The 23840-nt window shown below is 36.7% G+C and overlaps 1 protein-coding gene and 1 long non-coding RNA gene across 2 annotated transcripts in view; one reads left to right on the top strand and one right to left on the bottom strand.

Annotated features, from left to right (window-relative positions):
• LOC134666249 (antichymotrypsin-2-like) overlaps positions 1 to 13262 on the top strand; it is a 37946-nt gene extending 24684 nt beyond the window's left edge. Inside the window, exons 3-11 of the mRNA XM_063523402.1 lie at positions 255 to 452; positions 4994 to 5133; positions 5357 to 5500; positions 7899 to 8102; positions 8451 to 8549; positions 9061 to 9204; positions 9782 to 9991; positions 10392 to 10536; positions 12994 to 13262. Of these exons, the coding sequence (XP_063379472.1) occupies positions 255 to 452; positions 4994 to 5133; positions 5357 to 5500; positions 7899 to 8102; positions 8451 to 8549; positions 9061 to 9204; positions 9782 to 9991; positions 10392 to 10536; positions 12994 to 13130 (1421 nt within the window). The 3' untranslated portion in view covers positions 13131 to 13262. The remainder of the gene's footprint in view (positions 1 to 254; positions 453 to 4993; positions 5134 to 5356; positions 5501 to 7898; positions 8103 to 8450; positions 8550 to 9060; positions 9205 to 9781; positions 9992 to 10391; positions 10537 to 12993) is intronic.
• A 5994-nt stretch (positions 13263 to 19256) lies between these two features.
• LOC134666355 (uncharacterized) lies at positions 19257 to 22805 on the bottom strand. Its single transcript, XR_010098486.1, has 3 exons — positions 22723 to 22805; positions 20368 to 20398; positions 19257 to 19379 (listed from the first exon to the last, which is right to left on the bottom strand). It is a non-coding gene; the product is annotated as an uncharacterized LOC134666355 (long non-coding RNA).
• Between the last annotated feature and the right edge of the window lie 1035 nt (positions 22806 to 23840).

Below are 23840 nucleotides of genomic sequence, written 5' to 3'. Positions count from 1 at the left end.
GATTAGTGGGTTTTTTAAATCTTAATGTAGTGTGTATTATGATACACACCACCTTAACGTATAGCCTTGCCATAGGTACACAGTAAGTAATCAGATAATAATATAAAGTATCATGTAGTTAAACTGACCAGTTGTTTTTTCACACTTAGACCCTAATCTGTTAAACAAAGACATCATTCTTTAACGTTTAAAATCAAGGAGTCTTAAATATCAGTGCCTAATAACTTAGTTGTAAACGTATTTTCTTCTTTTAGCAACATCAAATAACCAATGTAAGGGTCAAAATGAATTCTTCGACACATGTATCAGCGGTTGCTCGAATCAAACCTGTGATTCTATTGGCAAGGTATACAACTGTCCGATACAACCAGCTGTATGCAGGACTGGCTGCCGATGCAATCCAGGCTTTTACAGGAATGCTAGCAATGTGTGCGTGGCGGAAAGCAAATGTCGTAAGTAACTGTTCTAAAAGTTATGAAACTTACAAAATTTTAAGAAATAAGAAATTACATATACTTAGGACGTAAGTACTGAAATTTCCTGGACTGGCCACTTAGAAAAAATAAGTCGTCTTATATATCAGAATCCAGAAACTTTCAGTCTGGCCCACGTATGTATTTTTAGGTCATTGTTATGTTTCTAATTTAAGCAATAATAAGAATCTATTCCTATATTCTATTAACGAATATAATATTATGAAATCTTCAATTTTAGACTAAGTGACTGTAATTACATTGTATTGCTTGCGTATGATATCACTTTGATTAAATATTTATCCAGTTGTTTCAATACACTTACAAAAGTTTGCACGTCATTTTATTCATTAAATTTATTTGTTTTATGTCTAGGTACACTCACGTGATTTATTACTACTTAACCATTCCAAATCCAAAATTTAACACGAATATCTTCGTTGTGGCGAGATTATTATTTGACTGACACAGTTCTGAGGCAAAATTATTTCGTGAATGAGAGAAACCCAAATAAAAACAAAAAGAACACTGTTATTTATACTCACTTACATCATCCTGTCCTAGCCGGTTTCGGCCTCGGCGACTGATTATGCACTGGCTAGTGAGAGTGACGATTGTGAGTTCTCAGGTGGCTCAGGTGGCCAAAATTTCAAATTGAACTATGTACCGTTCGGCCACCTTTGGAATCGGAGTTTTATAACCTAGTTTCGACCTAAGCTTTTTTAATAAGTAAAATTCAATAAAAACCTTTCAGCCACACCAGCTTGCCCCGAAAATGAGATCTATAACCGTTGTCCAACCGTTGCCTGCGAAGGAGACAACTGCCCCAAAAACCGGAACTCTCCTCAAACTTGCCCAGTGGGAATAGTGTGCGACCCACCCAGGTGTACATGCGGCATCCTGGACAAAAGGGACCGTGTCACCAAGAAATGTATCAAGGCTTATGCTTGCCGTAAGTTGTTTTAATTTATCAGTCTATTTGCATTTGAGATCATCACTTTTAATTTTGGGATATAAGTAACTTTAACAGCCTCCTAGCCTAGTCGGTAGTGACCCTGCCTACGAAGCAGGAGGTCCCTTGTTCGAATCCTGGTAAGGGCATTTATTTGCGTGGTCATCACAAATATTTGTTCCTGAGTTATGGATGTTTTCTATGTATATAATATAAGTATTTGTATAATATGTATATATTAAGTATATATATATCGTCGTCTAGTACCCACAACACAAGCCTTATTGAGCTTATTGTGGGACTAGGCTGATCTGTGTAAAATTGTCCTATAATATTTATTTATTTATTTAACTGGCATATATGGCTTCGTATGATGAACTAGACTAACTAGAGGCTTAAGCAGGGCGTGGCTTTAAAACAATGATTTCGTTTGAAAGCATTGTACATGTGATTATTTCATTTCAGCGCCATTCAAATGCGATGGCCCCAACGAGTACTACGACGAGTGCCCTGCAGGTTGCCCCGGGGAGAAATGCAGCGATTACACCAATGGCGCAAAATGCCCTCCTTTCAAGATCGGCATTGTCGTCCCTTGCAAGCCAGCATGCAAGTGCAACAAGGGATACTACAGGAACTCTAATAATACCTGCGTGAAAGCAGAACGATGTGGTATAAACCAATAATAAACGTAAAAATAAACGCAATAGGCGTAAATTTTACCATTATTTTCCTTTAATATAAAATTTAACCCTTAATCAAACGGAACACTTTTTATGAGATTTTTGAAAACTAAGAATGGTTTTTAGGTAATTTAGGTGCGTAGATTACGAAAAAATTTATTAAAATAATTTAAGTGGGGGGAAAGGGGGGTTTTTGCGGTGGGAAACAATTTCCCGTTATCCGTTACGGAGTACCAAATTTTGAATGAAGTGGGAAATAGTTTCCCATTGTCCGATATGGTTACTAACTTTTTACTAGTTAGTAACTGCCCCCGGCTTTGCTTGGAGATCAAGTATGATTTTTTAACGTTATCTTCAAAAATCAAAGAAATAATTAAAAGAAAAAGAAAACAAAAAGAAAGCACAGTTTTTTTATGTTACAGACAAATGGGCATAATTTTTTATATATGGAAACAATTAAAAATTTAGGTGGAGAACAAACACTGGGAAATAATTTCCCACTTAATAAAAACCTACCAATTTTTTGTAAATTGTAAGTTCAGGAACAAACAATGGGAAATAATTTCCCACTTACTAAAACCTTAAAATCTTGGCCAAATCATATCATTATCACAATTCTTTTCAAGCAAAACACAGGATAAATAAGTCTAGTTTATGATAGTATTCAGTGTATGCACTTAACAGATTTTTTTTTCGCACTTAACCTCAAAACACAAAAAAAACTGTGTTATTTCAAAAAAAATCACGACAACTGACATTGACTTTGACGTATGGTCACAAATGGCGGCCATTAGAAAAGGGTTGCCATTTTTAAAATTCTAAATGTTACTAAGATTTTAAATCTGTATGGTTGGTATCGCTGAGTGCTGCCATTAAAAAGATAAAAAATATTTCGTAAATTAGAATGAGGTGGGAAATAATTTCCCGATATTTGATTAAGGGTTAAAAAAATTACAATGTGGTATGTTTATCACCATTAGGTATATATAGAAACAGATTAGGAAACATTACGGAAATGGAAGACGCCTAGTTTAAATTCAATAAGTATCGCACTGTAAGCATTACATTCGGAGAACATTAATATTGTTGATGCGACCAGGCCCCAATTTCACCACGGCTACAATTGTCAGTGACATGTCGAGCGACAATTGTCAAGCGACAGGTGACATATTACAATTTTATAAGATATTTTCTATAGAAATACATACTTACAAACATCACAGGCATTTTGCTTCAATTGTATGTATTACAATTATGTTGTGAAACAAGAATTATTTTTTCTAGTCGACATATTTGTAGACAGAATTGTTGGTGAATCTTGACAGGAAATGAGTTAGGTATATGTCAGAATTTCGTGACAATTCTCGTGTTTCTTGTGACAATTGTCGTGTTTCTTGTGACAATTGTCATAAACTTAGCAAGAGAAATATCTGTTTTTTCCGATGTAATAAAGTTTTTATTAATAATACAATGATGGTGGCAAACAGGAATACGGCCCGCCCGATGGTAAGCGGTAACCATAGCCCATGGATGCCTGTGACGTCAGCAACAGTGATGTTTTACAATTGTCGCACCTGTCACCGTGGTGAAATTGGGGCCTGGATTCTGTCAATTTAATGATTTAAACTTTCACGATTATTTAACATTATGAAACTACACAACGGGACTTAATCGCGTATTTAAGTTTTAAACGTCGGACGTACGTCGGAGGTAAATCTTAAAACTTAAATACGCGATTAAGTCCCATTGTGTAGTTTCATAATGTTCTGTCAATTTATTTGATAACTTGCATTGTTAACGTTCAATCCGTCGCTCATTCTATCGAGATTGACGGTGAAGCTGCAACAGCAACATTACGCTGCTGCAGTCAACATCCGAATGCAACCTTTATGGGGATGAGATTTTTATTATTCCTTCTTTCCATTTGGCTCCATTAATTTTGAGCACATAGGTAATAAACGTTTATTGACCACAGAAAAATGTCATGCTTGTTAATAGGTTCACTTAATTTGCGTTTATACTCCATAAGATAAATAGACGACGCCATGGAGAGGCTTGTTGTTCAGGGCAGAGTTGATCCAGATTGCGCCCCTCAATGCGATGCACCGACCAAGTGAAGATTTTCACCGGGTCACCCTTACATCTGTGTATGTGAAATGCAATAAATATGCAAGCATGACAAGAAACAGTAAAAAAAGGCGGCACAACGACCTCAATGACCACGGCTACACTGACAAGAGTACGACTAAGAAGAAGAAGAAATAGAACATAAAAAATGGATGAAATGTTAAAGGACCCATGGTCACGACCACCAAGTTATTAGAGACGCCTTCCACTGCAAAGCTGACGAATGAATCTTCTTCCTCGCGTTATCCCGGCATTTCGCCACGGCTCATAAGAGCCTGGGGTCCGCTTGACAACTAATCCCATGATTTGACGTAGGCACTAGTTTTTACGAAAGCGATTGCCATCTGACCTTCCAACCCAGAGGGTAAACTAGGCCTTATTGGGATTAGTCCGGTTTCCTCACGATGTTTTCCTTCACCGAAAAGCGACTGGTAAATATCAAATGATATTTCGTACATAAGTTCCGAAAAACTCATTGGTACGAGCCGGGGTTTGAACCCGCGACCTCCAGATTGCAAGTCTCGCTCTCACCGCTAGGCCACCAGCGCTTTTTTCTAGGCCACCAGCGCTTTTAATAGGTTTTTTAGGCTTTTAAAGCTGACGAATGAATACGACTAAGAAAAAGAAATAGAACATATCACACACAGATATACACAACATAACATATGTTTCTATGTTATTACCTAACTTGTTACTCAAGCTGTAAGTTTTCCTAATAAATAAAATAAAATAAAATATTAAAAAAATATAAAATTTTACAGGACCCGTTGTCACGACCACCAACACTCCAGTGATCATAGAAACGCCTACCACTGCAAAACCAACTGCGGGTTCTAGTGGCAGCGATGCCGTGGCTAGCCTAAAAGCTGGTGTCACTATCTTCAATGGCGAATTCCTTTATGTAAGTTTTGTAATATTTTAATAACTTTATCAATTGGGCATTTGATGTTGGCATAATAAGTGATATACAGGAAGGCATATTATACGGTAGGGAAAAAACTATAGGTAAGAGATAACCACGGAAATTTGTTCCCAAGAGCAAAAACACAATTAAATAGCTTTCTGCAAGATCAGGAATCGCATCTGGTCATGTCAAAATCTAATCTATTTTTTTTGTGTTTTAGGAACGATTGATAGCTGAGCCAGGAACGAATCTTATTACGTCACCATATTCGGTGTTCACACCGCTAGTCCAACTGTTTCTGTACACAACCGGATACGCCTTTAAACAACTTAGCACAGTACTCAATGTTTCCAGCAAAGAACAGGTAAAAACTTTGTGTGTACAAACTATACTTAGTAGTCTATACAGTTATGACGAAAGTGGACAACCATGCAAAAACTCTTTTTCATATAAACGTAGTCCCCATTCTCTTCTCGGGATATTAACATTATAGAAAATATTTTTGTAAAATTTGATGTTAATTAACCACAGCACCCTTAGTTTGTTTCAACTTCTTAATTAGGTATTATCAGAGTTAGAAGCATTTAATGTAAGTATGGAATGTGTTTCTCGCTCCTAATTTTTATAAAAGTAAAAAAATAGAATGAAGTCAAACATAATAACTAAATAATGCCTGACATGTAATATTTAGAATATTATGAATAAATGTCTATATCTATATCTGTGTCATAGCTATGGTTAATAAACATCAAATTGTGTAAAAATCATCAACATCAACGGCGAATACAATCGGCGAATTTGCTGTATTCAATCATTGTGCACAATAAAGAATATTATTATTATTTGTATCTCCGTTTTAAAACTCTCGGGTCTTTCGAGCCCGGTCATTTATAAGGCGTGCGTGGGGATATGGATCCAACACGTAGATGCCGTTTGGAGAGATTTGATGTCATGTAGAACGCCTGCTGGAACCCATTCACGGGTACATCAATAAATATCCGTGAACCGGTTTCAGCAGGCATTGGAAGCTATTGTAAAGAATATGGTCAGAATACTGGTCTATGGTTTAAGTTTGGGTGGAAAAAGACTGGGCTATTGCAAAGAAGTCCGGACACCTGCCATAACACTGTTTGCACAAGTTATCGAGACAGGTGGTGACTCGCCACTCGTTAGATGGGCACCTGATGCGCCATCGTAAAGACGGCCAGGTGCAACACCGACGTGAGCGGCTCAGGGGTGTCGAGAGGTGGTGCTGCGCTTTCTCCGAAGTTACTCGGGGCGTTATGCCCTTTAACACTTCCACCCCTGGAGCATATAGCTCTAACGACTCCTCTCTGGACGGCCAATGAAGGCAAGCCAGAGCTGAGAGTCCTGCGGGTCCACTTGGGGTCCACTCCGGCCGACGAAGACACACCGGAGACGGAGACCCTGACCGACTCTCGGGAGCACTCGGGTCCGTGGGGTCGTTACTCCCCAATAGCTCGCCACAAGCTGCCCTGCGGGCATATTATTATTATTATCTTTATTTATTTTTCTTCTTAAGTTAGGTTAATTATAATATGGATATAAAAGTAAAATATAAAAACACTTACAAACAATAAAAAAAAATTATAAACACATTATAAAAAACCTAACCTAGGGTGCCGCCGGCAGCGGGGCAGGGCCCAAGCTGCCGGTGGTCAGGGCCGCAGAGTGAGGAATCGACGTATTATTATTATTATTTCTTTATTCATCATTTCTCTTAGGCTAGGGTTTTTATAATATGAATATAAAAGTAAAATATAAAAACACATTATTATTATTATTAATACATCACTCACCTTCGGTTTGCCGACGATATCGTAGTCATGGCAAAGTCGATGGAGGAACTCAGCATGATGCTCGATGACCTCAACCGAGTTTCACAACGGGTGGGCTTGAAAATGAACATGGACAAGACGAAACTTATGTCAAATGCCAATGTTGTGCCCATCCCAGTCTCTGTTGGGAACTCGGTACTCGAAGTTGTTGACTCGTACATCTACCTAGGACAAGTAGTCCAATTAGGTAGGTCCAACTTCGAGAAGGAGGTCAACCGCCGAATCCAACTCGGTTGGGCAGCGTTCGGGAAACTACGTAATGTCTTTTCGTCCGACATACCTCAGTGCCTCAAGACGAAAGTCTTTAATCAATGTGTGTTACCAGCGATGACTTACGGCTCCGAAACGTGGTCTTTCACTATCGGCCTCATCTCAAAATTCAAAGTCGCTCAACGAGCTATGAAGAGGGCTATGCTCGGAGTTTCTCTGCGTGATCGAATCAGAAATGAGGAGATCCGTAGACGAACTAAAGTCACCGACATAGCTCACCGGATTAGCAAGCTGAAGTGGCAATGGGCAGGCCACATTGCGCGCAGAGAAGATGGCCGATGGGGTCGAAAAGTGCTCGAGTGCAGACCACGGACTAGCAAACGCAGCGTAGGACGTCCACCCACAAGATGGACGGACGACCTTGTTAAAGCCGCCGGAAGACGCTGGATGCGGGTGGCTTCCAACCGGTACGAATGGAGGTCCAAGGGGGAGGCCTATGTTCAGCAGTGGACGTCTTATGGCTGAGATGATGATGATGATGATGTGTAAAAATATTTCCCAATACGTCACTATCCAGAGAGAAGAATGGGGACCACGTATCGGAGAAGCGATCCACTATTTTCTTAATTCTCAATTCATAAACTTTATAGCAAATTCATATTATAATATCCAATCCAAACCTTTTTTTTTCAGATCCGTTCTGCATTCCCCGGTTTGGCTTCTTCCTTCGAAGGCCAAACCAGTGTCAACTTGTCCACAGCTGCCAAAGTATACTCTGATCTGAAATACCCGTTGAGTGATGGTTTCAAGAAAGACTCTGTCGACGTTGTACACGCCGGCACCCAAGAAGTCGACTTTAGTAAGAATACTGAAGCTGCGAATACTATCAACTCTTGGGTAATTTCATTTACAATTAAATTTTACAGGCATGACCTGTATATAGGTTGTAAAAATTACTACAGGAAAATGTCTTAACAGTAAAACCTTTTTAGGTGCGTAAATACTAAACTGTATGCCCCCAATCATATTTCGTCTGAAACATTTTATTATGTATTTATCTGGTCCGCCTCTGACAAAAATAACACAACCTGTCCTGTTTTTAACAGACTCCATTAAAGATAATTATATTTTTTAAATACGTAGAATATAAAACAATGCACACTCTGCTTAATATTATTATGATAGTTCATGTATTTTATTAATTATTGTTGTTTAACTTATAACAATAAGTACATTTTATTTCAGGTCGAAAGCCAAACCAACAATAAAATTCATGATTTGATCCAGCCTTCTGATCTGTCAGCTTTAACACGACTTGTGTTGGTCAACGCTATTTACTTCAAGGTAAATATCTACTCGTATACGAATTCATGTACTACTGTAAACATATTAATAACCTACCTAATCTACCTATTATTTTAATCAATTGTTGTTTTGTATTTTTTTACTGAAGTGTGCCAATAAAGAGTATTCTATCTATCTAATTTCCTTTATTAAATACTAGCTTTTACACGCGACTTCGTCTGCGTGGAATTAGTACCAGCAGTTAGATTAAGTACAGAGCCTGGATAAAATCGAATGGCAATCATTTCGAGCATAATATGCTTAATTGCTTACACCAATTAATAGGCAATTTATTAATTTTCTTATTTCCATCCTCCTTATCACTCTCTTTAGGGATGACTTCCGACTTAAAACTATCCTGTTCTTACCTGGGACTCAAACTATCTCTATGCCAAATATTAACTAAATCCGTTCAGCGGTTTAAGCGTGAAGAGGTAACACACACGCAGACAGACAGACAGACACATTTTTGCATTTATAATATTAAAGTATGGATCTTTGGTTATTTTAGGGTGAATGGCATTACGCATTCAACAAAACCAACACCATCAAGGACGCAAATTTCTACCTGAGCGATGGAACGACTAAAAAGACCAATCTGATGTACCAAGAGGGACAGTTCAACTACGGAGAAGTTCCTGAACTCAACTGCACGGTAATTTTACACATCAGCAAACATATCTGTTTGGCCCTATGGTTGACTGGTAGAGAATGCCATTTGGCATTAAGTACGCCATTTGTACATTGTTGTATATATTTTGTGCAAAAAAGTTAAGATAAATAAATAAGCAATTAAACTTTATTGCACTTTTTTATAGAGTTAAGCCACGAAAAGTCTGCAGCGGTTTTGATAGCGCTCGCAGTGCCAGTGTTATTTATTCGTCAAAATTTCATAGACGTTTAACTTTAAAATAATACTTTCACTGAGTGGCCTATCAAATCCGCTGCAGACTTTTCTTGGTCTGACTCTAATTTAATATGAGTCATACTCTGATGCATGTCTTCTGGATTGGTTAAGTTTGTAACCTTTCCAGTCACGGAAAACTGGCTTCTGGTGTAATTGGTTACAGTCCAGAGTTGTGGGTTCCAATCCCACGTTGACATCTGTAACTGTACCCTTTTCACGCAAATACTTAAATGATTTAAGATTTATGACCGCAGTACATTTTTCATTGTGATAGACATCTGTCTACTAATCATATACAAGTAATAAACGTTTTATTTTTTTTCAGGTCCTTCAAATGTTCTACAAAGGCGACAATTTCAGCATGGTCGTAGTCTTGCCAAACGAAAAAAATGGCCTTTTGCAAGTCGCTAAAAACCTGCAACTCAAACCAAACTACGATAAAGTCATTGGAAGCCTGAGCCGCCAGAAAGTTAAGGTGTACCTGCCACCAATCACAATTGAAACGACAACCGATCTTTCTGATATTCTTAAAAAGGTAGTTACGTTTTTCTCTAGAATTGCTACTTTTTACCTGTCTTCCTTGTTAGTTTTGAATATTTTCCATTTAGTTATTACCTAATAGACTATAATTGTTTTGAACAAAAATATGGAAAGGCAGAAAGGAAGGAAAGGAAGAGATTTAATTTAAAAAAAGAAATGGATTTTGGAGTTAAATTATCCTAATTAATATTAATCCTAAAACCAGATTAAGGTCAGGATATTCGGCCTAAATTTGGTCGTCATCGTCATTCAGAATTGAATACATGTTTGTCTCTCAAATTCTTCTATAGGTCAAACTGACCGGCAAATTTTATTAATGAATTCTCTTAGCACTTTATAATGTAAATGTACATTTTAATATGCTCCTCTCATAACCATGTTTGTCCATTTCCCAGTTGGGCGTTACCAAAATATTCGATACTAAGGACTCTGGACTGTCAGGATTATTGAAGACCCCAGAGAACACTTATGTGTCGAAGGCCATCCAGAAGGCATTCATCGAAGTGAACGAGGAAGGATCCGAAGCTGCTGCTGCTAATGGTAACCTTTTTCTTCTTTCTTGTCCCTTTTATAATTTTGTCGAGACTAGTTAAATCCATAAGAAGGAAATAATATCATGAAAAGGTATTAATATGAAGTAATATAGAATGTTTTGAGGCATTCGTACAAGCAGACCTAATCTACTAATAAACTAGAAACAGAATTGGGTAACCAAAAAATATAATACATAAGGTAAGTACCCCTATTAACGAGGGGGTTAAGCAAGTTTCCCAAAAAGAGCCAAAAATTAAGCATAAACCGGCGGTGTAAGGACCAAGACATATTTTTTTATGTTAGTTTGTTAGTTAAAGTTTATATTATTTTAGTTTCTGGCCTTGTTTTAGAAAATTATAAAGGAAAAAATAATTATCAAAACCAAAATGTCGAAATCGCCTATTACCGTGGTAATGGACCACTGTTACCCAAATACCGCGGATGTGGGTTCCTTTTTACGAGGGTAGATAACTCGGTTGCATTTTTAGTTTCATAATTATGATAAATATTATTTATTTGACAATAATGGATAAAATATGGTATATTCAATGCCTACGCTTTTAATATTATAAGACTTATTTAATTTATAAATTTAAAATAGAAATAGTTGGTTCCTTTAACGCTAAAAACATCGTGGGGTACCCTTTACGAGCAATGGTGATGCTGTCGAAATCCTTGTTTAATTTATTACCTATCTACGTTAAATAAATAGGTACTTAATTATTTCAACCGGACGTGGAGGGCAAATTGTGCCAAAACGTTCAGGCTATCACAATTATATTCTACACAATACATATATAAGATGTGTGTAAGTTAATGTTAATGTTGTATGTTTGTGTTGAGTGTCTATTTTATATATTTAACATAAAATATATTTTTCTACTGCAGCACTTCTATTTGTCGATTAAATGACTGCCAGTGATATCTAAACCGGCTACACTTGAAGCGCGGTGCGTAGGGGGCCGTGTCCTTTGTCTATACCTACTCTATATGATCACAAATATCACAATAGCCAAGAGTTGTATGAAAAAAATTTTTTTTTCTAGGCAAAGATCTAAAAACCAATATTTCGTTTGACTTTATACATCATTTAATGTTTGCTTCCTTATAAAAAATATTGTGTGCAACGGTACAACATTAGGTCTGAAAATGAGGCCCTTGAATTTTAAGAACCCTTTTATTATGTACCTGGTATACAAAAGAGTATCAAAAGTATTAGGTATTTTTAGAACCTATTAATTTCGAAGCCATGAAAGTTTTGGGTGGGTCTGTATTAGGTTCTCATACAGCTTATTACCGAGTGATGTCTTTTCTAACCATCGTTAAACGGTTCAATTCAAATAATTTTAAAACTCATTTACGACTAATCAAAATAAATAGTAATCTTGTATTTTTTTAATGCTATCAATATGGATGATTGCAAATATTACAAAACAATGGTTAAAATAAACTTTATAACCATACTCCTGTTTTTATATCAATACTTGAACGAGTTTCTCATATAAGGATTTCTAAGAAAACGTGTGAGAAGGTGTCTAAAATTGTAATCAAAATTAAGAGTTCTTGCATAGATTTCATACCACGTTAATAGCTCTTTAGTTTTATAGGTGGTTAAATAATTCAATAACATCAAAAGTCAAGGAAATGTGCATTTATATATGAATATAAGATCGCTCGAATCTAAAATACCGTTTCCGTTATTACCGAGGTATACCTCGAAATTAGGTGTCACACAAAGAAAATGGAACCTAACACCGAGGTTTTTAATTTCCTATTTTTTCCCCTATTGACGAGCAAATATCGCAAATAAAGTATTTGGCAATCATAGAGATAATAACTAAGAATCAATCTCAAGTCTTAGTCTTTCCATAATATTTTCCATTATTACGCTAATCACTAAATAAAATACGCGTTTACTTCCTTGAGGTGTTGCGTGTTAGTATGGAGCAACCAAATCTTGCGCTCTTAATACGCTAGTTTACATTTTTCGACTTGTTTGTGTGATGTTTTCGTAGTAGTGTTATACTTATTCGACAGTCAAAAGATAAGGCTTTATTTCTGTGTTCTTAGATTCAAAGAAAGTGAATAAGCTTTCTTATTAAACGCTATTTTGTACATACCGCGGTAATGAATGCCAATTTTAATGGGGTCGTTAATAGGGGTACTTACCTTATATAAAAACTTAATAGAGGTCCCCAGTAAAAATATACCTAGTGACCCACCACTGAAGTGTCCTGGATTGTAAATATAATTAAGTAAATCTTAGAGTTTACAATAATATATATCGATGATGACTGAAATAGTAAGTTACATAACACTATCAATGTTTTCTCTTAAAAAATATATGTTTATATCTGGATCTACAGCTAAATTTAGAGTTTGAATTTCGTCAAGTGAGAAGCCAGAGTTGATTACTAATATATAAATGAAGTAGTTGCATCAAAATTTACCATATCTTTCCAGGAGTTATCATACCTACAAGGGCAATGCCTGCACCGCTCCCGCCGCCATCAATTGTATTCAGAGCCGACCGACCTTTCCTCTTTTACATAAGACTCCAAGATACCACCATGTTTTGTGGAGCGAAGAACGACATCTAGAAAAATTGGCCAAATATTCAATAAGGTTTAATTAAACTTTGCAGAACTAAACCGTTTTATATGCGTACTTTTTTCTACTATAACAATAAAATATTTGTGATTAACAAAATTAAAAAAGAGTACCTAATTCAATCGAAAATTTATTAAAAGTAATCTTTGCTGATTATACTGTGATAATGTGGTATAAGGATAAGGTTTTGAAAGCGTTTTAGATAGTCAGGATTTTTAAAGCAAAACAACTAGGTATATTCAGACAAAATAAAATAATGTTTATTAAATTTAAATTGTACATCAGAATATAGGGTTTCATACTTTCATATTCATCTTTATTAGCTTGTAGTCTTTTTAGAATTATTAAGAGTATAAGTAACTCTGATTTTAAATATTTATCTTCATAGATAAGATACGTACGCGTAGATTTTATGGAACAGACGGGGTCACTAGAAAATTCGACATAATTTCCCATATTATTATTATCTTGCCTGCCCCTAATATTCAACGTTTGCTGTACCTTCTTTTCTTCCAGGTATTGTAGGACTTCCCAGACCGGGTCCTCCACCCCCTCCCCTAGTACAGTTCAGAGCTGACCGAGGCTTTCTGTTTTATCTGCAGATTCAGTCCACCGTTTTGTTCTCTGGAGCTGTGCAATAAGAGAACAGTTAGTTAACACAATTGACTACATGGTTCTAAAGCAGTGAAAATGTGGTTTCTGTGGTTATATTTTATTATTATTTAGTGAAACAATCCGTAGTTAAAGATCGTATTTTAACACAACATTGGGATCTCAAACTGTTGGCTCTTCTTATTCCGTCTAATTCCTTTATTTAAAGTCAATCCTCCTCGTTTTAAGGTGATTGGTCTGTTTATCATACGTTGCCTTTCCACTTTTTCTCCACTAATACCTGGTGAAGGTATAATCACTTTATCACATGATTATTTCGGGAACACCCAAATATTCCGAAATATGTTTTTCCGACTTTCATAACCTCGATTTTCACAATCCCGATATATGTCAGAAATAGAAAAATTGAAAACCACGAAAGAAGAAAATCACGTCTGTGTTATTTCCGAATACTTAAAACCCGATTTTCATATGGACGAAAGCTTAAAGTTTTCTATTCCGAAAAATCATTGACCCAGCAAGCCGAAGCTGCGGAGGCGAGCATTAGTGCCTGCGTTTTGCTACGCAAGGGCGAAAAGGCTGCTATGCCCGTAGCGCCGGAGCAGAAGATGCGGAGCCAACAAAAAAACTGTTGCCAGAAAAGTGGGTTAGGTTAGGTTAGAACTGCGACCTCACGAAAAACTGTTGCCAGAAAAGTGGCTTAAATAATAAAATTGTTCATCAATCATGTCAATGATACAATGTCAGTAACATGTACTCGTAAATTGAATTTGTAACATTACAAATTTCCTTATTTCGGTTTAAATAAATTTGTTGTTGCTCAAAAAAAATGTCAGTAACAGATATTTTTTGTACAGCTTACCTGAGGTGGTTAAATTTTCATACAAAATTCAATCGGATTTTATTAAGTTACTACACACTACCAGGAGAAAACAAAAATCTATGCTACTGTACCTATAAGTACAATACTGTGGGAACAATGTAAATTCACAGTTTAATAAAGGCTAGTAGGACTGCTCTGCTGTTTCGGTGGCTACCCACACTCCTTTTTAGGGTTCCTAGGGTACCAAGACTCCGCTGTCCGTCCGTCCGTCCGTCTGTCACCAGGCTGTATCTCACGAACCGTGATAGCTAGATAGTTGAAATTTTCACAGATGATGTATTTCTGTTGCCGCTATAACAAAAAATACCAAAAACAGAATAAAATAAAGATTTAAGTGGGGCTCCCATACAACAATCGTGATTTTTGTCCGAAGTTAAGCAACGTCGGGCGGGGTCAGTACTTGGATGGGTGATTGTTTTTATAGATAATGGTACGGAACCCTTCGTGTGCGAGTCCGACTCCCACTTGGCCGGTTTTTTTAAAGATAAGTTTATAATAACAATATACGTATAAAACCTAGGTAGGCAGTTTATTCCGCAAGTTCCTTCCACAAATATGATATCTGGGGCTGAGAAAATGTTCACATATTACAAAAATATCTTAAATTAAGGTCTGAGAGTTAGTTACACACGTGAACTCTCCTATGAGGCTGGCATCGTCACCACGAGTGTACGAAAGCCTCTATAAAACAGAAGAAAAAAAAAATATGATATCTAAAATTGGCTTTTGTTTCAGCTGTGATAGTGAAAACTTTATCCGCAATTCAACCGATTAGGCAGTTGATATTCAGAGCTGATCGCAGTTTCTTATATTACATAATTGCAAAGGACGCTCCTATATTTTGTGGATCAGTGGTCGATCCCAAGTAGGATTTGAGGTGATTTACTAAATACTTGTGCATGATTTCCATTTTGGCACAGGGAAACCACATTATCACAGTCATCAGACTTGCTTTCTAAATGTTAAAACGAACACACTAACATAGTATAGTTTAACACATTCAATACCACTAAGTGCTACGGGTTACGCTCGTAGCGCGTAGCCACGGTTTCGTCGTATGTAGCGCGTAGTCGCTACGAACAGTGTACCCGACAGTCGGGTTCTTGGTGTTGAATGTGTTAATATATAACATATATATAACATAGTATAGTTTAATATAAGTATTATACTAACATACTGGGTTCCACAAAAAATAACAGGGACATTCCATGAACTATCCCGTACAAATTTTGCATTTCGTTTCGTATTCATACATACAGTTTTCCAACGTTTCAAGTCGATGATATTTTTACATCCACTGACTGAATTTGCGTTTGTACAGGGCAACGGTAGGCAATTTCGTCCAACATTTTTTTTTTTTTTTTTAATATGCATGGGTTTACTCATGGCCACAGACTAGCCGAGGCGTAAACGTGGCCTACGATGGAGCGAGCTTGCCCAGAAGGTGCCTGTTCACTCTTGATTTGAAGGTTGCCGGGTTATAAGAGCACGGAAATATAGACGCCGGCAAGGAATTCCATTCCTTGGCAGTGCGCATAAGGAAAGTAGAAGCAAAGCGCTTAGTGCGAATTGGCGGAATATCTACCAAGTAAGGATGGAAACCGGCCGTGCGTCTAAAAGTCCGATGGTAGAATGGGGACGGTGGAATGAGCTCGTGTAGCTCTTGGGCACACTCCCCGAAGTGCAACCTGTAGAATACCGACAGGCTGGCGACTTTCCGCCACACACACACATGACATTACATTATGATACATTACATGACATTATGATATTTCGTATTTTTTTCAACATTAGCAGAATTAAAAACGATTGATTTTATGTCACCCAGTATAATATTGTTTGACTCACGTTTGACTAAATTAAACATTGCGGAGTGCTTTTATTTGGTGTGTTTAACCTCTAACCGCCCACAGGCCTATAAATGCGAGTAGTTCTGCAATTTCATTCTGGTTTCAATCTTTAATTCACAAATTTAATCAAAATTGTATTTGTCTATATATTATAATATTGTAAGGGACCCGGGTATGTCCTTAAACTACGTCCAAGACCACCGGTGGACAGGCAGCAGCGTCCCTCAAATTTGGTGTACTCGACTGCGATCGCCAACCCGCCTGCCAAGCGTGGCGATTATGGCATTAACCCCCCCACCCCCCCAAAGGGGGAGGCCTCTGTTCAGCAGTGGACGTCTTATGGCTGAGATGATGTTGATGATGATGATATATTGCAAGTTTTGATGTCTCATCAACATTTTTTTTTAATTTTTTTTTGTTTCAGGTCTCTTGATACATCCCAGTATGGAGACAAACAATTCGTGTCCGTTTCAAAGTAATAAAGTGTATCAATATACCAATTTTTTTGTATTATTTCCCGCTTATTATCTAGAAGTAATGTAATACCATAGAGAAATCGGATTATGATAATTTTTTATGCCAAGTGCTAAGTCAAGTATGGAGCTTATAGGGATATTTATTGATTCTTACTGCCAAGTTTCTGTAAATTTATCGTGGTCAGAGTCCGATTCCTAAGTGCCAAAAAATGACGGGACATCTTTAGAAAGGTGACACCTCAAACTCGAGATTTCCTTGTGAATGCGGCAGTTCTTTGTCGAAGGTATCAGTCTGGCCGCTTAAATATGCAGTAGCAATTTTCAGCACCCAAAAACTTCTTTTCATGGCTCACGCTTGAGTTTAAAGGACGTCTTTTAAAGAATACGTCATGTATTTTTAAACCGTTAAAATAACATTTTAATCGAAGTGAAGTGTCAAAAATGCAAACCATTTTAACAAAAGTCTTAAGCCGACAACTGACTAACAGTCCGCCGGACGATATCGGCCGGTCAGTTGTTAGGAACTGTCAAATTTTTGTTCTAACTGACAGGCCGATATCGTCCGGCAGCCTGTTAGTTAGTGGTCGGCTTTAGGGCCGATACAGAGTGCCTGCAACCCGACTGCAATTTGTATAAAAGCCAATTCGTAAAAAAGCGTAAGAAAACAATATAATAGGATTACTTCGGGTAAGAACTTATAATATGACAGAGTCCCAAGTTAAAGTATGTATAAGCACATTTAGAACCCTAAACTCCTGAATAGTTCGTCCGTACCCAGCTTCAATTTATCACGCCGTCATGCCCCGGACGAGTTTAGAGGAAAATAGTTCAGACAAGACTTATATTTAGAAGCTATTTCAAAGTAGTATAAGTATAAAGGCACGATAGGGTTGTTTCATTTAAAAGGAAAGGCGAAGACCGTTTCTCTATAAAAAGGTTGTCCCCAATTTCCATAGTGACGTTGTGAATAATATTTTTATTAAATTAGATGTTTATTAACTGTAGTCTGTGCCCTTTCGTTTTTTTGATTATACTATAACACTTAGGATTGAAAAACGAATTGCAAACAAATTTTGAAATCTAATATAAGAATAAAAAATAAATCGAAAGAAGGGGCATAGCTCTGCTATGGCCAATATAGGTACCTACATTAAATTGTTTAAAAATATTTTCTTTAATCTCAATGGGAGGAACATTAAGACAATCTCTTCTAGACAACCTTTGGGTAGTTAAAATGAATAGATAACTCATAACAATTAACAGGTCGCTTTATTTTAAATAAGACTTTTAAATTTCATCAGTTTTCTTAGGTACCTAATTTACTTTTGACTTTCTAAAACTTAAAGTCGAAAGTTATCATTGATCTTCCAATAGGTTGTAATCATGGTTGAAAAGTTTTCTTCGGAATTATCGTAGTTTTAAACAATGTAGGCCATTCACCCAGTCTAGACCAGACAAGATCTTTCGGTTACTTAGGCAGTTACTTTCTTTACGTAACGTTAGGCACACACAAACTGTAAATAATACTAACACAAAAAGTGTGTCAGACTCTACAATTAAAAACAAGTTTTTTATCATAAAGATCACTTTTGATACAAGCTTTTATCGCTGACTGTACTTTTCTGTCCAACTCATACTCATCAAGACAATTCAAGCCAACCCAAACACAAGATTGCGTTGTTTTATCGCAGAGTTTCTATGGCCACAAGACCCTCCTGTGTTCATCATGATGGCACAGTCAAGTGTAAAATCATCTCAATAATATAATTATGTCCTATAGCTCTTATGTCAGCGAAGAACTATGGGACATAATGTTTGATTAAGTTGTCGACGCCCATATTTTTACACATGACGGTATACCATAATATTGCATCGTCACTCAACTTACTACTTAATATTCATACAAATGATTTATTTGACTTAGGGCCACTTGCACTATGTATTCACTAACCCGGGGTTAATCGGTTAAACCTGGAGTTACCATGCTTACCAGTACAATTTCACACTGAGTTAATGGTTTAACCGGTTAAACCCGGTTTAATGGGATGGTGCAAGTGGCGTTATAGCTACATTTTAACAAAAGTCCAATTTAATTTAAAGTCTTGTTCCAAATCTTGAAACGCTAACCAAACCATAAACCATAGGCGTACCCGGTCCACGGTGGGGCAAGGTGGGGCAGTTACCCCACCCTGGTCTGTGGTCTGACGAGAACTAAAAAAAATTAGGAACAATTAAGGCACGTAACCCTGCTTCTGCCCCATCCTTAAAAAAATGCTGGGTACGTCTATGGCTACCACTGTGGATTGAAGCCAGACTGCTCAGAGTAGCATTTCCAGGGAGGGTTTCCTTGAGCTAAGCATTCCTCGACTTGACGGTACCCAAATGTAGCAGTGGCTCCCAGGTTAGTGGAATCAATCACTGCAGAAAAAAAAAGATTTTTACGGTGGCAAACAAGAATAGAGCCCGCCTGATGGTAAGCGGTTACCATCGGCATACCTACATGCTCTTACAATTCACACTCGTTCGTAAATTATTGTTTACCGCCCTTAATGCACAATGTCAAGTGTTTCAATGCATGGAATTGTGAAAGATTTGCACTATATCGTAAACGGTGACCACTGTCATCAGCAACACTACAAGGTGGCTAAAAAATAAGTGCATCCCCGTTGCCAGGGAGGTTTTGGGATTATACTGAGCAACTGATACTATTGGACCAACCTCGAAATCGCGTAAAATTTACTATTTTTTATTTTAGTATATGTCCATGTTAGATATTTACTTAAAACAACAAGCAGAATTTTACATTTAATTATTAATAGTAAATAAATATAATCAATGAGCACGCATGCATTTTAATTTTCACGCATCGCTGCTAATGGTAATGGATATTAACATTTGCATAGTAAGTAAGAAGAATTAAAATGATTTTTTTAAATTGTATACAGGCATGACTTTTATATCTTGAAAACAATAAAATATTATAGACACTAATTATATGTCGTGTTTCTGCCGGTGAGTCAGGTTGCCAGAGCTCAACAAGGATGCGGAGTGTTCAGGTGACAGTCCATTTCCAACGACAGCTGCATTACTGTTCATTTTACTATGGAAATTGACAATAACAGCGACGCGTTCAGTACTAGTAGTGCAGCAGCTGATTGATTGATTCTTACTGCCAAGTTTCTGCAGTTTCTGCAGTCAGAAATGGAATGTTACCATTAGGGTTGCTAACACCCCTGGTGTTGCAGGCGTCCATAGGCTGCAATGACTGCTTATCGTCAGGAGGGTAGTAAACTTGTTTGCCAACGACGTACTATTAGAAAAGAAAGATGTATCTGTATTAAGGCTACAACTTTGCTTCCTTTACTTAGTACTTATCGTAATTTAGGTTAAATGTACAGCTACTTACAGTGATCAATGCTTCTTTTATCGCGAACTATCTGAAATAAATACGATGTTTTAGCGGAAGCAGTTATAAAGTTGACCCAAAAAATTTTTATTAAGCTATGAGCTTCATCACATATGTTCCTTGAGTAATTCTAAGCATTTCAAGCCTGGGAGGCAATAAGAAATGTGCGTCTAGTCTACTCGGATTTGTAATGGATTCAAACATTCAACCCCTTTTTAACTCTGTTAGGGGATGAATTTTACAAAACGCTGAAATTTTTTTTCCTGTCTTTTAATAATATCCCTAAATACATAGATTCAAGTCCCGCGTTCGAATTTTTTTTTTATATCCATACAATCTTTCGACCCCTTTTTCACCACCTTAGGGGATGAATTTTCAAAAACGCTGAAATTAGTTTTCTTATATTTTAATAATATATCTTTTTACTAAGTTTCAAATTCCTATCTTAAAATAAAACTTGACCCATACAAACTTTCATCTCCTTTTTAACCCCCTTAGGGGTTGAATTTCTCAAAATTGCTTCTTATCTCTTGTACAATTTATTTATTTATTTATTTAAACTTTATTGCACAAAGTATATACAAAAATGTACAAATGGCGGACTTAATGCCAAATGGCATTCTCTACCAGTCAACCATAGGGCCAAACAGACATCTATATCTATATATTTATAAATGTTATCTAGAGTGCAAATTTCAACTTTCTATCTTTTGTAGTTTCGGCTCTGCGTTGATGATGAATCATTCAGTCAGTCAGGACACTTGCATTGTACCCCACCCTCCCCGACTAGACGCACGCTTCTTTTTGCCTCCCAGGCTAGAAATGCTTAGAATTACTCAAATATCAGATGTGATGAAGCTCATAGCTTAATAAAAAAATTTTGGGTCATGTATGGCAGCGATACATAACTGATTCCAGTATTTTTTTAATACTTATAATAAATCACAGAATTTTATAACAGCACATTTTCATGCAGTTAATTTCACTTAAAATTATCTCCTGTTGTGATAAACGTGAGTATGTAAATTCTTGTAAAATATATAATACGTATTTAAGTACTTAATATATAATCTGTATAATCACCATAAACTAATATAACCTTGTAAAATAAAAAATGTACCTAACTAATGATTGGTTAATCAGCCGTTTATGTTTAAAATTATGTGTATTTAACAACCCCAGGTATACCCCCAAAAATCCTCACAATTTAAATATAATTCCTTTAAATTACAGACCACATTCAATTCAAATCCAACAAAATAACACACTTTAATAAACATAAAGCTATAAACAACAACCACATTTACCGCACATTTAAATCGCATTTTGACAAAACAGAAATAATCAACAGCAAATTCGTGTTTTTCACGTTTCAGTAGACACATTTGAGTGCCTACAGCCAAACCGCACTTTGAAACACGTGTACAAATGTACAATAAAGTAGAGCGACCGCAAATTTATATTTAAAAAATAATAGTACGAATTAGACTCGTAAACTGAAAAAGATGTGGTGAAGTGGTGGCGAGGTGGCCTAGGGGTTAATGGCGTTAGCCGCAATAGCTACAGACGCCGGTTGGATTCCGGCCTTCACTGGAGGGCTTCGTCACTTTTTAGGGTTCCGTACCTCAAAAGGAAAAAAACGGAACCCTTATAGGATCACTCGTGCGTCTGTCTGTCTGTCCGTCTGTCACAGCCTATTTTCTCCGAAACTACTGGACCAATTAAGTTGAAATTTGGTACACATATGTAAGTTTGTGACCCAAAGACGGACATGTAATGTAAACAAATGAATTTTAAACATGGGGGCCACTTTTGGGGGGTAAATGAGAAAATCAAAAAATAAAGTTTTTCAAACTATATCGTGTTACATGTCAAATGAAAGAGCTCAATGTGAGAATCTCAAACATATTTTTTTTATAATTTTAGAATAAACAGTTTAGAAGTAATTCAAGAAAATAGGCAAAAAATGACCATTCCCCCCCCCCTTTATCTCCGAAACTACTGGGTCTAAAATTTTGAAAAAAATACATAAAATAGATCTTTACCTATAGATGACAGGAAAACCTATTAGAAATATGTAGTCAAGCGTGAGTCGGACCAATTTCTTAGTTTCACATATATAAAAAAATATATTGGTAAATATTTTGTAATGTACGGAACCCTTGGAACGCGAGTCCGACTCGCACTTGGCCGGTTTTTTCAGTTTATAATTAATAATGCTATTTCAGTTTATAATTTATAATGCTTCTTCCTCGCGTTATCCTGGTATTTGGCCACGGCTCATGGGACTATGTGGTCCGCGTACTTAAAAAGTAATTTGTTAAGTAACTACTTCAAATATCTTTTTTTACTTACCATAGGACAAATTAAGCAGCTCAATGTCAAAACAATCAACAAAATAAATAGGTATTTCATGTTTTTCACAAATAATCTACTCGGGCCGGACGTTAAAACACATATGGCATGGTATTACTACACTCGTGGGTAAATAAATGTTGAGACACATTAAAACCTTATCGATAGGAGGTAATAGTAGTTTATGTGACTGCTACATAATGAAAGGCATTAAAATACGAGTGTGGGTTTATGAAACGAATGAAATGAGTTTCATAATAGTATCACACGAGTGTTTTAATGCCTAATTATGTACAGTTACATACACTGCTTTATCTACACACATATTATAAACTTTCTATGATATATTCACTAACTTGATATTACAGCCGATTTTGCTCTCTGGCGGAACTCGCGGATATGACATGGCGTCTCCGAAATATCTTTATCGCACATTTTACACGAAACTTTTGTTATAGTTCCTTTAAAAACAACAAAACAAATTATTTTTTACTTATAAACTAATTAAAAGATATGATGTATAAACTAATTAAAAGATATGATGTCAGACCAGCAATGTTATATGGCGCAGAATGCTGGCCTCTCAAGAAGCAACAATCCGACCAACTTCACGTCGCTGAAATGCGAATGCTTAGGTGGTCTGCAGGAGTGACACTCATGGACAAAGTGCCGAACCGTTACATAAGAGGCTCGTTCAAAATAAGACCCATACAGGACAAGCTAACGGAAACACGACTCCGATGGTACGGTCATGTCATGAGAAGGCCGGAGGACCACATGACTAGAAAGGTGCTAGAGTGCATGAAAGGACCGAAAAAGAGTGGACGACCCCGACTTACATGGATGTCTGTAGTTAGGAAAGACCTAGAGAATAAGAATATAGATCCAACGACGACCCAGAACAGATATAACTGGAGAAAATTGATTAGGAGAGCCGACCCCAAATAAAAGTGGGATAAGGCCGGAAGAAGAAGAAGAAACTAATTAAAAGATAAACTGTACGTTAAATGGCGGCAAATGAAAACTTTTTTCACGCACGTCACGCATCCGTAGTTTTTTTTTTAATTCAGAGACAAACTAGAGTCGGGGTCGATTACCATATCGTCCGATACCAACTT

This window comes from Cydia fagiglandana, chromosome 7 (assembly GCF_963556715.1).
Source record: "Cydia fagiglandana chromosome 7, ilCydFagi1.1, whole genome shotgun sequence".
NCBI lineage: Eukaryota > Metazoa > Arthropoda > Insecta > Lepidoptera > Tortricidae > Cydia > Cydia fagiglandana.
Note: the sequence above shows the minus strand (reverse complement) of the source record. Positions and strands in the feature narration are given on the sequence as shown.